At 34.5% G+C, this 16,835-nt stretch overlaps 1 protein-coding gene across 1 annotated transcript; it reads left to right on the top strand.

Annotated features, from left to right (window-relative positions):
- The first annotated feature begins 206 nt into the window (after nucleotides 1-206).
- On the top strand, nucleotides 207-14,049 carry LOC113492654 (beta-galactoside alpha-2,6-sialyltransferase 2). The gene is made up of 5 exons (XM_026870242.1): nucleotides 207-4,007; nucleotides 10,414-10,511; nucleotides 11,303-11,448; nucleotides 11,636-11,766; nucleotides 12,022-14,049. The coding sequence occupies exons 1-5, from the start codon at nucleotides 3,224-3,226 to the stop codon at nucleotides 12,264-12,266; spliced, it is 1,404 nt and encodes a 467-aa protein (XP_026726043.1). The 5' UTR covers nucleotides 207-3,223; the 3' UTR covers nucleotides 12,267-14,049.
- The last annotated feature ends 2,786 nt before the right edge of the window (nucleotides 14,050-16,835 follow it).

The raw sequence follows: 16,835 nt of genomic DNA, 5'->3' as shown, positions 1-16,835 counted from the left end.
TTTTGTGTTGAATAGCCCATTAATCGAGGAAGGCTTTAGGCTATAAACCATCACGCTGCGACAAATAGGAGCTAAGATACAATGGAAAATGAAAAAAAACCGGGCAGGTATACCTAAATCATAACTTATATCTTCTACCCACGGGGACGAAGTCGCGGGCAACAGCTAGTACAGTATATAGATATATTTAAAGTTATAAGTAGACTGATTATTGTTACTTAATTATATAAACATATTAAAATTGCATGTACAAAACTGAAACTTATTTTTTTTACTAAATATGAATTTCCAGATACTTTCCTATTATTGCAAGGTCAATTTATCAATTTATATATTATTTGTTCGATAAATAAAACAATGGCATAATAAAATTGTATTATAGCAATCATCATTTATATTAAAAAAATGTAATAATATTTTGTATGTAGTGTAATAGCTGGGTAATATAGAAACTAATAAGTTCGTCAGATAGATTTACGAAACATATCAAGTACCTACGAAATTATTAAAAGAAAAACTGGAAACTACACTTACTTGAAATGTCATATCCCCTTGCCTTTCCCATGAGGGATAAATAAAAATAAGAAAAATTGAAATCTCATGTGACGTCAGTTGTCTCACACACCTATTACAGACAAGTAACGTAATTAGCCCCCATTTCTACACGTCTCACCATCTTTGACGTGTTAAATGTTATTAATTATATTGATTTAATTAAATAAAAATACTACCATGTTCATGACCAATGTTTTTTTAAATCTATCTGACGGTCTATGTTTTTGAGAGTTATGACATACTCTATTAAGACTAGTGGGTACTACTATAATAGTATAATAATGTTTATTATTTAAATTGTAAATACCCTATAATTTGTGATCTTCCCTCGTGTGATAAGTTACAGGTAAGGAAACGAATTATTGTGAAATTTTTTTGATAAAACCATCACCCATAGGCGGTAAAGAAAAAAACAGAGTTAAGACACACCTGGGAATTTGTCAAGGAAGTTTAAAGCCACGTTTAAACCCTGACAAGACCAAAAATTAATAAAATGATTTTCATGTGTGTTTTTTTTGGAAGATACTAATATAGAGATGAAAATGTGTGAAATTGTTAAGAAAATGATCTTAAAAAAGTACTTATAAACAATCTGTTGTATTTTTTTATAAATCTAGACGTTTTTTTGCCCGATTGCGATTAATTTATTAAAAACTTTATGTTATAAAACCTTATATAAAGTTAAACCTAATAAAAAGTTTTAGCAACATTTTATAACTTCTATACTTATTATTGACATATTAACAGTAATTATCTTCTTTCAGTTACTATTAACTCAAAATGCGTAGATAGAAGGTACATATTAATAACATTACTATGCATTTAATTCAAATTTTGAACACTACGTCATATCCCGTACAAGGTACATAAATGAACCAATTATAAGTAAGTCTAGGTTTAAGGCACATTAAGGTTTTTACCACGTTGGCTGAAGATATGCTACTTCAGCTGATTCCAAAGTAAAAAAAAAACAATAACATATTCCTATGTAGATCTAGCTTTACTTTATAGATACAGATTTAAATATTTACATTAATACAGCTTCATAAATCGTGTTTTACTAACTCCTAGTTGTGAATTTAATATAATACGGGTTTTTATTTTACTCAAATGCTTATTGAATAAATTATTTCTGACGATCATGTTTTTATTTTTAATTACGTTACTCTGCAATTTTGACATTTACCTAATTAGCTCGAAACAATTACCTAACTAGTTGATTAAAAAACAACAAGTACCTTCGGTTGTAACTACACCTAAAGAATAAGGGTCAGTTATTGGAATAACCATGTCAAGTCGTCAACCTTTATCCGGCCTGCACTACGACAATTTGCGAGAGTCACTCTTACTTAAGGTCGCGGCTAAGGTGGTGTCAGTATTCCGAGAAGCAACTGCGTCTAAATACGAGGATCGTGTAAACGTAGTGATTATACACCCTCTGGATCATGTTTTTAGAGGCTTCTGGGCCTGGATATAAGCGTTAATGCATGAAGTCGTATAGGAAACAACCGTTTATTGTAGTTCCTTTGGGTAAAGAACACCTTTGCTAAGAGTGTGGCTAAGATTATGCGATCCGGGCCGCAACGACATTAGTATTGGGTATTTAAAGTGAGCCGACTTACAAGCATCAAGAGACTTGGCCTTTAAATATAATTTGTTTAGGTAAGTCATGTTTACCCAGCTTCCGCTGACGTGAAATACATTTGGCTATTTGGTTATAATTGACCTTAGAGCTTATGCTAACATTGAAATTGAACGAAGGGCTCTATCCGGACGCGCGAATATCAGAACTTACAGATTCACGTTGTACTAAGGAGGTCAAAAAGAGGCTTTACACAGCTACGTACATGTGTAACTTGTAGAAATATATGCAAGCTTCGTATGGAACTTTTAGAGTACAATGTTATCATAGTTTCAGAAAATTGATGGGACTTCCGCCGAAGTGCTGCAGTGCATCAGGGTTGTTTGCAATGGCAGGGCGTGGATAGCTATCACACCTTCATGCGCAATTGCAGGATTTTTGGCCGCTCGTATCACGGCTAGCCAACAGATTTCTAAAATGATGGGATGGGATGAAATGTCCAAAGGTGCTACATTGTTACCAGCTACATAAATCAACATTTAACATTTTGTACGTAGCAGGTAGTACTGCAATGTGAGTATTCATTAGAAATTCAGTGTTTATCTAACATTTGTTAAGAAAAACTGCTCTCTAACTATATTTTGTGTGTGTATATTAAAACATGAAATAAAGATTCTTTTTGAAAAAAAAAAGGTTACATACAATTTCCACCAACATCATAAAACGATGATGATTTTCATAAACATTTTTATATTCTGAACACATATGATTTCCTAAAGAGAAAACGTACGAAGACTCGTGCAGCCCGATTCAAGTCGATGAACTACGAGTAGTACTACATCGAGACAAAGGGCGATGCGGTGTTTGCAGACGATTGTACGCATGCGCACTGCAAACCTTATCAGCTGATTGCACTCCGCCCGACGAATACAGATTCATCCAAAACTGTACTACAGTTATTTAAAGGTTGTGATTATTTTAATCAAGTGTAAATACAGTTACACCAGTGTTTTAATGTATTTTTACTCATACATAATTGTGTGTTCAATTTGAATCTCTATAAATCGGGAAATTTAACACAAAAATATGAAGGCTGCTGCAATGTCTGTCTGGGTTTTTATTAACCTCCTCTTCTTCGGTATGTGCGGTTATTTGTATTTAATTTGGTCTCAATATTGGATGTACATTGAAAAGCAAAGATTGTTTAACAAAATCCCCGGAGGACCTCAGAAAACAATGGCATCTGGGCTCAACTATCAAAGTCCTTACTCACCAGACAAATATCAATCAAAAATATTCAATTCGACTTTAAGAATAGACTCCATTAGGAAAAATCGAAGATCGGCTGTTGGCGGGTTATGGAGTGGTGGTGTGTCGATGCAAGCGTCTAACAAGACATCAGGCTCGAATATTCATCCGTCCAATAACATAGTGAGGAAGAGCCACGGCAGCCCTAGATTTCCCAATATACACAAGCCGTTGCTGGAGTTTGACAGCGATAAGTACTTTTGTGACGACTTCCTATCCGCAGATTGTGAAGAACGGACCGCCGAGTTTAAAGAACTGTTGTTGAAAGAATTCCACAGAGTCCTGATGGGCGAGAGTAAAGTTTTCAGGTCAGGGTTAGAAGCTCACAACACGTATGATGTTAGATACGATAGCAGTAACCGTAAGGAAGCTTCTAAAAAGGAGGTGATGTGTAGTTTGAAAGCTGTGAAGGTGCGGACAGTGAGAGCTAGTGATGAGCCATTTGCTAGGCTTGGGTTCAAGATTCCGAGATTGGCGCTGCACCAGGGACGTCATTACAACACCTGTGCGGTCGTGACTAGTGCCGGGGCCCTGCTCGGATCACGACTGGGCGACTTTATTGGTAAGCCGATTACTAATTTATCATAATCACGTTATTGTATTATTATTCACTTTACATTTTTACACTTGCCTGCTTTGGAGGCGTTTTATCCCAACCGTGTTGCACGAAATCGGGTGACGCTATCTCTCTTTTCATTGTAAATTCATTTTTATTGATTAGTTCTGCTGAATATAATCTAGATTTTCTTTCCAAAAGTGAAAAAACGGAACCCTATCACCAAGGCTTTTTATGGCCGTTTAACAATCAAGGTTACTTATACGAGTCGATGTTGTACTGCTAGTTAGTACGAAGCGCATCACAATAGCAATTTTATTCAAAAATGATCTAAGATGTAGGCACTGAAGACGGTGCATGTTACCTACTGGTTGAATCACAATGCACATGAGTTGTCACAATACTAGTATGACTCTCATGCATGCCTATAAATTAAATTAAATAGACTCACTACAAACCAGTCACAACAACAGTTAGGCATCACTTCCAATGTGATTTACCTATTCTTTATTTGTCTTACTCATTGAGGTGTAGAGCAACAACCTGTAGACCTGTCAAATATATTAAAGGTTGACTGACTCAAGCGTAGCATAGGTAGTGTGTAAGGAAATTGTGGGTAATGGGAAAAATAAATGATTCACTTACTTACAGGTAAGTTACCCTAAACCTTAATGCACTGAATTTAAATTGGGAATGAAAAAAAAACTGACAAATAGAATTAGTAATTCACGATATCATAATGTTATAGGGTTATTCTGTGAGTGCTCATACGTTTGGCGTGTGCAGTCACAGTGCGCAGGTGATCGACCGTGTATTGTACTACTTATCGCATCGGATCTTCGCTTTGTGAAACGCATTGACATGCACAGGCCGGCCTCTTCGACGAACGGCCCAAATCGTATGTGAATTACACGAATTAAAGTCCACGAGACTACACTGATTACTCATTGAGACAAATTAAATAACTACATTATTATGTCAGTAAGTACTGCGCCGGTAATACGTATGATAATCTCCGATACATTAGCATTTGTATTGGAAACAGGTGTCCACATAATATTTCAATAAAAACTGTAATTATTTGCATTGTCGATATGTATTGAGACATTGACAATTCAATATTCATCTTACGTTTTTCATTTTGCCTTTTGATCAGCCCTATGGCAGCTTCTACTTACATTCATAAAATATTATTATTTAATAATTTAGCTGTGTTGCCATTTAAAATAATTATTTACTTAGGTAGAGTAGGCAGAGTTACGTGTGACTAAAAAAAAATGATCATTAAATCAAAATGTTCGTTTGATGTCATAATACATATATAGGTAATGATATCCTTCCTCTTTCTTATAAAATTACGACAAAGAGGAAGTGGTAACTGAGTAAAATATAACTATCCCAAAATGAGTTCATATTATACCTAACGCGAGTCATGCAATTTCATTCATAACGCATATTAATATTATAGTAATAAATACCTAAGTCCGATTATTCATGTTACTGGTCAACCCTAGGCCTGTCACGCAGACGCATTACCTAGCTATTTACTATACAATATTTTATCAAGCTTTGATTTATTCATGCCGAAGTAGTACCTATCTCTATTTCACAGAACCGCTCGGTTTGATATGCTGATTCAATCGTAGTTAGCTGTACGATAGGATTACTTGGCGGGATACGGCGCCGGCGCCAGACCTATACTTCTGCAATGCCAACGCGTCCGCAAAAAGCCCAACTTATTTTATATACGATTGTAGAGGATCATTGCATATATTAGAAATGCTAATGAGAATATCTCGCATCGATCATACTAACATCAGCCTGCCCTAAAAACATAATTAATTGTCGTTTGATGCTGTATTTTAAGAAAAGTAAAATTGAAAAGATTAACAACTGATTCGACGATTCACCTTCTTTTATGCGATAGAAAACGGTACAAATTCTAATATGGTAAAACCTTTTTAAACTAAGTAATTGTTAGTGGTTTATCATAAATTATCTGAATCATTTATTTTACGTTTTGGATACGCAAGTCTGACAAGCTAGTGCGTTTTTTGTTTCTCATAAAGTTCGAAATTGAAAATTAGAATGTTGCAGTAGAAAAGTAAACGAAAGTTAAAACAACACATTTGATGATTCACAATTACAAGGGTTAACGTTGTTATTTTATTGCGCTTGTATTAGTCACTGTGGTAACCGCATGTCTTTGTCCTTTTTGGAAAAACTTGTGATAACTTTATAGCCCAGACGTGGAACAGACATGACACACGCTTCCGAGTGGATGACACGTGTAAGGACATCTTTACTTATTGTTTATTAAATATAATGTTTTCCTTTACCTAGGCGCTGTTGGCTGCAGGCAGTGTTTACGTCTAAGGTGTGTTTGTAATGTCTAGAGGTGCTACTGATATTGCATTTTGTAAGGATGTTAGATGAGTAACTTTTAATAAGTTACTCATCTAAGTATCTACTTATACCTTCTATATATACTAGCTTCTATGGTTACTTGAGCTGATAAACGTTTTGGAGAAACTTCCTACATAATGTTTCAGGAACAGAATACATTTTTAGCATAAGCATAAGCATATTAGGTAAATACCTTAAAACTAATTAATTAACGTACAGTTTTTACCTAGTGAGAAGAATGTACATAAAGTTATATCTTTATTCCCTGTGCATCAGAAGTTCAAACAGACAATTCCTTGAAACTTGCTCACAGTGTCTGGTGAGGTCGTATAAACAAAAGTTACGATGGAAATGAAAAACATTTCAAAGAACCTTGCAACTTATCAGAGAGAGGCTTATCATAAAATGCGCCTATTTCATGAAATCGTCGTCAATCTAAAAGTTTGCCGCCTTTGTACTTTTAACGGATAATTTCTGAGAGTCTCTTTTACGGGGTAGGTATCATCGACGATCTTTACTGACACAGAGTGATATACATAAATACCGTAGAAATGATAAATAGAGATTCATGTATGATAGGAATGACTTCTATGAAAAAAAAACAACTTTAGTTTGAAGTATAAAGATGATCGTTACAAATTATTTCAAAAGCCTCTAACAAGAAAAAAAAAAATTTTTTTTCATTTTATATGTGATGGATTTAAATTATGTAATTTTTGGTTCGATGACTTTGTTTTTACGGCCTATATTACATCAGTCTCAACAAAATTCTTAAACGTACGAAAATACTACGCTATCGACGTACTAATCGATACTGTAGTAATAACTTATTTAATGTTATGTTGGTAGTAAATTATCGTAAGGTCCTTTGTATTATAAAAAAATAACTGATTTTGAAATAAGAACCCTCATCCAGAAAAATGTAATAAAAGCCCTCTATTAAAACGAAAAAAAAAACCATTATGTCACTGATTTAAAAGCTTTGTTTTGTTTTTTTTTTGTTTATTGTAAGCTAGAGAAAATAAATAGATACATGGTTACCTACGTAGAGTAGAGATACCGTAAGCAAGGTTATATTTAAGCACTTTTGTTGTTATTATGTTGTTGCTAAGAAAGGCTGTCCAGGATACGAGTGGTATTGTTCGTGGTGTCATCAACCCACGCGTAAAGGGCGTGCATAATTCATGCTGTACCATTGTGCGCTCCCAACATACACGACGCTACAATAAGCGCCGATGCTAAGGAGATTCCCGCAATCTTCTGTGTTATGTTGATAAATTGCCAGTAACGGTTCTACTATTATATGTTGGTTCGCATTTCAAGTGTTTATTTGCATTGATTTCAATTTATCTATAAATCTCTTTATGTTAACTTGGTATAAAAGAATCGCCATTTTGTTAACAGACCATGAATAATCAAAATATTTAAAGCTTTCTTGAAAATAGCTTGAAAATAGACACGAACATATCAGATATATCGGATTAATCAGAGTACATAAAAAAAAAACTTGCCTGTACATTTTAGGTTCCACTCCACCATATTTATTAATAAAAAAAAGCTATAAATATCTCTACGTTCAGAGTACGGATTATTTTTATTCTTAATCACGATTCAGATAGACTTTACCTCCACTTAAGAGATGGTTTTCTAATCACACCATCATTGATTTGGTTGCTGTGTCATGTAATTAGTACCAATCATTGGTTAATAATAAATCAAATTATATCAATTATTGTGTAGTTAATATAACACGATAGTTACAGAAAACAATAGGACTGACTTCTTTGCACCACATACATTATTGAACAGTTTTATCTTCCATTAAATGTCTCAGCGTTTCCTTTAGCTATTGAAGTGCACGTGCACGTGACTGGAAGCTAGATAATTGATTCCCATATACGTTTAAGTCTAACATTTCTAGGTGTACTTTTGGAATTGATGGATTGAAGATGGTGTTGTATGTTTTTAGCATTACAAAAGCTTGAATTTATTAGTTGTAGACAACCTTTTGGTGTCCAAATGAAATAGTTTAGTAAATAATGAGAAAAAATAGAAATCTCAAGCAGAAAATGCTCAATCGACATCTATTTGGCCAAATTTTGTTACAGTATTTATACTGTAGCACGTAATCTTTACATACTCACATACATTATCACAAGAAAATTCTAATACGGGAGTGGCTACATAAAAACGAATACCTCATGCCCATATCTCAGTCACCGTATGTAAGAAAAAGTGAACATTTTACTTAATAATAGACAGAGAATGGATGTAATTATCGGGTCTTTAATAGCTAATTATGTTGTTTACTTCCATTGTTCCGCTTTCTTACGAGTACTAGTCTGTAGGTACGCCGTGCGACCTGTTCAGTGTGCATGTACTTTTCCCCGGGATCACGTTATAAAGTAAAGTACAATTTAATTAGAGCTTTAATTGGTTCATAAACGTGACAGGCACATGTCTTGGGTCCAATTTCCAGATTAAAGTCTTTGGGCTTTCTAAATTGCCTCACACGTGGAAATAATTGCATTCTTCTTCTATAAGCTAGTTTTTTATTCTGGAGCAGTTGGTAACGAAGTCCAATTTTAATTGGTGCTAAAAAGGCTCAGAGAGAGAGATATATAATATATAAGACTAGCTAAGCCAGCAAACGTTGTTTTGCCGATTTTTTTTTTCCTAGTTGTATGTGTTTTTAATGCCACATTAAAAAAAAAACAAACAACTCGTCCAAAAATAAAATATATTTTTTTTAGTGTGAGCAACCCTTATCACTTAGGGGTATGAAAAATAGATGTTAGTCGACTCTCAGACCTACTGAATACGCATTTAAATTTTGGTAAAAATCGGTTAAGTCGTTTCAGAGGAGAACGGTAACTAACATCGTGACACTGGAATTTGAAATATTAGAAAATATTGAAACTACTATACATTGTTTGTTTTTTAGTATCAAAAATTTACCATCTATTTTTTAACAGTTTTAAGAATGCCAAACATACTTCAAAGGACTCGAATGCGATTAAAGAACACGATTAAAAAAAGATTTCACAAATTTGTTTAAAGTCTATAAAAGTTTCAAAATTCCTGAAATGGAGCGGAAACAACCTGCAAGGTCTGATATGGATGACAGTGCAATAGTTATCTATTGTATGATGACGAGAGCGAGGGCCTTGGACGAATTATAACAATTATGACAACGCTTTGCAGTCACGACTAGGCCTAACTTTTTTTTGTCAATAATTTAAATGAGGTTTTATTTACGAAAAATGCCAGTTTCAAAGAAATTCTCTTCATTATTTGTTTTTTACTACTAGTAACTAGTTTTCACGAGGTTTGTTAAGTTTAATGGCTGAAAGATGAGGGCTGAAAACGATGCTGCGAATGCTATGCGGGCTATTAATTTTTGTCCTTCAATATAATCATTGAACAGTTTACTTTTTACCACATTACTCAGTTATGAGTATATATTTACTTTACCTATCTTCAACCTTTAAGCGGCCAATGCAACCTTGATTTTATTTGCCTTCAATACAAATGAGGCGTATACGTTTCCAAAGGTGTATTTATCTGTTACTAAGTAAACACAAAAAAGGAAAACACTACTGCGATACTGGGAAATATTACATATTTTTTTCAAAAGAGGCTCAATTGGTCTGTTTATTTCTTGTTATTATCCTTTTCTCGTATGCCTTAAATGATGTGCCTTCCGATAGGTTCTCAGGTTGTTTTTCGGCCGGTGTTTTTATAGGGATCAGTTTCATCAATTTTGTTAGTCATAAAAGAAGGTACATACTCTTTAAAAATGTAGTAGGATTGAAAATGTTAATTCATCTTTTCTAAATTCCAGTTAGTCCATGATGCAAAAAGGCAGAAATTGTTCATGCGTATATTTTGTTATCCTATCTCTACATCCTATAACTCTAAACTATAAAGAAAAACATATACATTTGGTGAGCTTTTAACTAAGTATGTATGTATGTGTATTTATGATACGTATTTGTTCCAACAGACTCTCACGACATGGTATTGAGATTCAACAACGCACCCACGGAAAATTACACGGAGGATGTCGGCTCCAAGACTACTTTTCGAGTGCTCAATTCCCAGGTGTGTAGATTGTACATACTATTTGTTTTATGAAATACATTATACATACAAGCTTATGATTTTGTTTTATAATTGTTCATCATTATATACATAAAAAAACCAGAACAGTCAATATACCGAGATTAAGAGTTTTGATAATATTCGTTGGCTTACAGTTGCAGTCATGGTCCAGAAGACCAAAAATTTTTTTTTTCGTTATAACATTCTGTATAAATATCAAATGTCATTTAAATTTAAAGTGCTATTGATATTTTTTAAGTACCTTTAAACAATTCAATTACATCATTCTTGTCTGCCAATTAGTCTTAAATATTTATTTAAATAAGGTTTCGGTCATAAATAAATATATTTTGGTATTTTTACTTTATTTAGCCACCTCAATTGCAAGAAGTCAAGCTATTTATTTAATTAAGACTTGTCTTTTTATCCCAATTTGTGAAATACCTGAAAAAGCATTATTGTATGTATTCATTTTATTTCTTATTTCTATGTTATGTATGTTTATGTATACCTTTACATGTTTTTAACAATAGGGCACCACCTACCTCTGTACATACTGATAATTTTCCTGTCCATCCAAAGGTTGTCTGGAAGATATCGCTTTTAGCGATAAGACCGCCATTGTACCCTAACATTGTATGTACCTATTAAGAATCACTGCTGTAATTCCATGGTGTACAATAAAGAATATTCTATTCTATTCTATTTTAAAAGCATGAGTTGTTTGGAACGGCGAGTTATATTAAATTTTAGTTTTTATTAGTTGTTTATTAATATATTTTCATTTATAGGTGGTAGCTAAACCGGAATTTAAATTTTTGGAGAATCCATTATTCCAAAAGGTGTCGATTCTCATCTGGGATCCGGCAAACTATTCTTCGACACTAGACGACTGGTACCAGCATCCTGATTATCCGTTATTCCCTGTTTATAAGAAGTAAGTTAAAAACAATCACAAGGTTTGTTAAAAAAAAATGACAGCTAAATAATAATAACTATTCAGTCAAACTATTTTTTATACAATTTTCCGAGCAAAAAGTCGATTCAATTTTCTCCATATTTTTCTAGTTGATCATTTCATCTTTATTTTGTTATGGTACTAAATTACTTCTGCTCTATTTTAGGTTACTTGAGCTGCGGAAAGACTCAGACGTCCATTTATTGAACCCCCAAGTTTTATGGGCATTGTGGGCGGTGCTACAGGACACGTCTCCTTACCGCCTCCGCAGAAACCCACCATCATCAGGATTCATTGGTGAGCTTTAACGTAATAATGTACTTTGTACCATTATGAATGATTAAATATAATGCCGTCTTTACTTTAATATAACGTTTTTGATTCAATTGTATGGTTAAGTTCCTGACTCTTTCTCTAAAGTCCTCTTAGTTTTTGTCTAAGTTGCTACATCATGACGACTCCTCTAAACGTTTTCATTTACTCTTGCTGGTTTTCATAAATTGCGTTGATTGGGTGAAGATCGTTGTTCAAATTTCCATCTTAATCACTCAGGCCTATGGTTCGCATTGCATCGCTGCTCACGCGTGCACATGCTGGAGTACGTGCCGTCGACGCGCGCGACGCGCCGGTGCCACTACCACGCGGCTGGCGACGACGCGGGCTGCACGCTCGGCGCCTGGCACCCGCTCGCACACGAGAAGGCCCTCGCGGAGCGCATGCGCGATAACAGCGACATCGACGTCTTCCAACGAGGAATCATCGATGTACCCGGCTTTAAGACTATCAGCTGTCCATAACTTTAGAACTGTTATCACTGCCTACTTGGTGCAATTATGAATACTGCCGACAATAATGCTATGATGTGCTTTTATTTTTATTAAGTATAGAAGGTAAGGTAAATGTATTTTTAGGGCATGTGTCCTTCAATAAATCGTTAGTTGACTAGGTACCTATAGTGGTACACAACAGCCGATGGTATTTGAAGATAATTTACTCAAATCTGGAAATAATACTTAATTAGATTTACAAAAAGTGATCAAAGTTTTTTTTTGCATTTTCCTTGATTTTAAAATGAGCCATACCTATTTCATTGTTAGAATGTTAAAAGCTTTAATCATGATTATTATATTACGTCGCATTATCCTGCATGGACAAACAAAATCAAGAGATTTTTAATGATGTTGACATAATAACATTCTTGGCATCACTCGATAATCACACCTAGCCAGACATCCTATTTAATTATGCCTGTAACGAATTGCTTTGTGTTACATTGTTATTCAATTGTAAGTCGGCTAATACTGATGAATAATTAAATTATATACGTCGATCTAAATAATGTAAGATTTATTGTTTATTTTTTTTACCCACAATTCCGCAATGGGAATTATATTGCCGGATTGTGAAACATAAAAAAGAGTTTTAATAAATCTTGCATAACTTTAAGTAAAATAAGGTACTAGGCCGTTGAAATGGCCAAGCTTTTATCAAACAACCTCAAATTGCTAGCATAAATATAAAAATAAAATAAGAAAATTACAAAATAAGATGTCTTCCTTACATTAGCTTTAAGCTGCTTTTATTTAACTAATTAGGTATATATTTTAAGCTAACGATTTGGACAATATGATTAACATCTGTACCTTTGATACATAATTAAGCCACACTGCTGAAAGTATTATAATTTTTCAGTGCCGCAGTCCAACCTGCGCTTAAGCTGACTGCCCTGGACAGGGACAGGGACATAGCTTCTTCTAAAGTGAGATCATTTTCGAAGTGGACAAACGACGCCGTAATGTGCGCTGTTTCGTAATAATGTAAGAGCGATTTCCGAGTAAACTTAAGAAGGTATGGTCCAGAGTAGTCATAGAACCATTTCTATGGTAATGAAGACAATAGATACGATATCTGTTATCCGAGACGGTTTTGTCGGAGTCATATATCAATGGAGATCGGTCGATTCGTATTATCCAGATTTTCGTATCTTCGAATCAGACTCCTATTGGATGTTGTGCGAAAGCTAGCAATAGGCAACCTGATCCAAAAAAGTCTTGTCAGACATAATAAAGGCTTTCAATTTTACTTCCTTTGCCGAGTTGATGAGTACGTTATGTACGTATGTAAAGTGACTCGTAAGATGTCAGTGTTACTATAAGAATATGTTTCCGGTATAAGGAGCGCTTTTCCGGCCGTCGCATGCGCATGCCAGCGACGGTACTTGCATACAGACTCTGTACCTGAGTGTATTTAAAAAATAGCAATACTAGTAATTAACAACTGTTTGAGTACATTTTATGTTATGCTTGTTTATTTATTAAATTAGTTGCTTAATAGCGAAAATAAAATGTCTACGTCGAAAGAGTAGTTGAATCTAGAAAAGATGGATTTTAAGTAAGAATAAACTATTTCAAGTATGTTCTAGTTTTAAGTATATTTTGGACAGTAAGATACAAAAGTAAGGATTTGTTCTGCTTATTTTATAAGGTCTGCATACCGAACTACGAATATGACAATATTGTTATTTCTAAATAAGTCACATAGCTTTATTGAATACTTAAATATAACATTTTTTAAACTGAATTTGCGGTTTTTTTTAACTTGTACCCATAAGTTCTCCAGGAAGTAAGCAGTATTTTTATGGAGCGGTTTTTATGTGATTCAGGTAAGGTCATATCGGCCATGACGTGCCCTTGTCCATCTTGTATTTTTAGCGATTTGCTAGCGCGGAGTGGTCCGCGGCTGCTGCCGGAATACTGATGGGTGATCGTGGCTACCTCATGATTAGTTATTCAGTGTGAGCGCGCGGAATTAGCGCGCCATGTCCGAGATGCGGACCAGGCAAACACACCTCGTACAAGCAAAGTTGTTCCGACCTTGCCCCGCGATTCGGCACTAGCGGGAAGGTTCCACACTCGATAACTATAGGGGTCAGTGTACTCAGTGAACTGAATGCACAAATATAATCTGTGCTAAAAACAAGTGCTACCGAACAGCTCCAAAGCGTGCGTCGTCGGTGCCGTTTGTCAACTTTTTTATGTCGCGCGCGTGTCTCAGCCCTGTCCACCTTATCGCTTCCTCCTTCGTTGTTCATCTCCGTGCTACCATCGTTTCGTACAAAGTCCGCGAACTACAATACATGAATCTTAATCGATTTATAATTACTATGTTTATATTCCACACACTTTTGTACGAAACCGGACATTTTGATAATGATATTACGATGGTCAGGCCTGTATTAATTAGTCACAGTTTGGAGTATCTAAGTTTGTTTTTTTCGTCTGTACTATGACAATGGACGTCGGTAGGCTGTGTGTTAGCTCGGGTCATTGCCTCTAGAATTCGCGGAATAGTGCAACAATGTGGCCAAACTGGCGAGTGCTAACGTGATATATCCCAGCAGTTCTAAGGCACTAGGTATTCTGTAAACATATGAAGGTAATGCTGTCAGTGTACTAGGAAGCGCTGGATTAGTGCCTAGTACTCCCTAGCACTGGCCGCGGTCCAGCAGAAACGAATACCTTGCATGTTCGTGCTCAATAACATTTATTTACACAATTTGTATACTTAATGTGAATATGCATTCCTAGACTCTATACAATCTCTTGTCATTCGAACAAACCTGTGTTAAGTCAAGAAGTTATAAAAATATCTGCTGTTGACATATTTGTCACGCGTTTAATCAACACATCTTGAATCAAGGAGGTTCCCAGAAATCTCGAGCCATTATCATGATCTCAGGCGACAGAACCGGTCCATTTCACCGTTACAACTTTGTTTACCGATGACTCACGAATGCTTTACTGAATGACTACTCCTTGGAGTCCTTACGTTAAACGGCAACTGTAAAGCACAGCTTTGACAAGTTTTTAATGTTTAAAATGCACAAAAACATTTCCGAACACATTATGGTATTAACTTAGAAAGTATGATTAATAATAGTAATAATATATTATAGCAAGTTCTTGGTTTGGTGTTAGTCGTCTGCCCTTGGCGACATGTGAAGGTTCAAAAGCTTTGTCCTGTCAGACAAATGCGCATCTCATAATAATTAATCAAATTATGGATACGAAATTATGTGTCATCTTCATTAGAATCCGATAAAGGGAATCGTTGATTTAAAAGAATATTGTACATAGATATGTAACGCCTTATTTGGAAAGTTTATAGGGTCATTTACCTATGTTTTTTGTTCTTGCGGTCAAATATTTAAATGATCTGAAACATGGATTTTATCGTAATTACTCATCAACTGTTCAGTGTTATTGAATCGAATTGTTCTAAATTAATTGCAATCATTAATTCAGTGGTGGTTTTGTGGTTTATTTACCGGAATTAATTAAAGATACCTACACGTAAAAACCCAAGCCATGGGAATTTCTTAATGTTTTGTGTTTCTAATTAAACTAAAACGAAACTATTAAAATCGATACTAATTAAATAAAGTGTCTGTTAGTGGTAAAAAAGGCAATAGATTTTTCTTGTTTATTTGCTTTCTGGCTGGCAGCAGGATACATATTAATATCTTTTAAACATTAAGACTGAAAAATGCCACTCCACTTTTAAATGGCTCGACCCAAGCGATTTTTATCAAACATGTTTAAGGTATTATGAGTGACTGTACTCATAATTCACATTTAATACAAAACAAACTAAATTGAAATCGATCAGTCCGTTCTTGTGCTATCAAGCCACATAAAGACAGACGTCCCACTAATAGCAAACCCCTTTTTGCGTCTAAGGTTAATAAAAAAAAATCGACTGTCATATCTGGATTCACGGGAATAAGGGAAAAGAAATGATACAATATTTCTTTTGAGATGGCTTTCATAATTCCTTATAAATATTTGAATCTATCACTAGACTTGTAATAAGTTAATTACAAGTCTAGTGATCGAGTAACACACATCTGCTAAACTTTGTACCACATTTGTGATGAGACTAATTGGGACGAATATGAATCATTTAATAACTTCAGATGAATCATTTGAAGCTTTTAGGTTCCATTGACGCACTCGCGGCTTCTTGTTTAATATATATAGGTTATCTGTCACTTGCACATGGCTTTTTAAATGTGTTAACCTGTATAGTCGTCACTATGATTCTCCTTAAACGTAGACCACAAATCTCGTGTACCATATTGTTGTATTATTTGTTTATATCCTCATTAGGGAGGAAATTTTATACACTATTATTATTCAAGGTGGCAATTAAGAATACGAATTTACTAATTGTATACGGAAGTAGAGTTGTAGATTAATAAGTTAATGAATTTGTAATGAAAGATGCTACTTATATTTTTGAATATAATTATTGTCTTTTTTTATTCTTAATTTATAACATTATTTGAGATTACTATAATTTTGAAT

Source organism: Trichoplusia ni, chromosome 4 (assembly GCF_003590095.1).
Source record: "Trichoplusia ni isolate ovarian cell line Hi5 chromosome 4, tn1, whole genome shotgun sequence".
In the NCBI taxonomy this organism is placed as follows: domain Eukaryota; kingdom Metazoa; phylum Arthropoda; class Insecta; order Lepidoptera; family Noctuidae; genus Trichoplusia; species Trichoplusia ni.
Note: the sequence above shows the minus strand (reverse complement) of the source record. Positions and strands in the feature narration are given on the sequence as shown.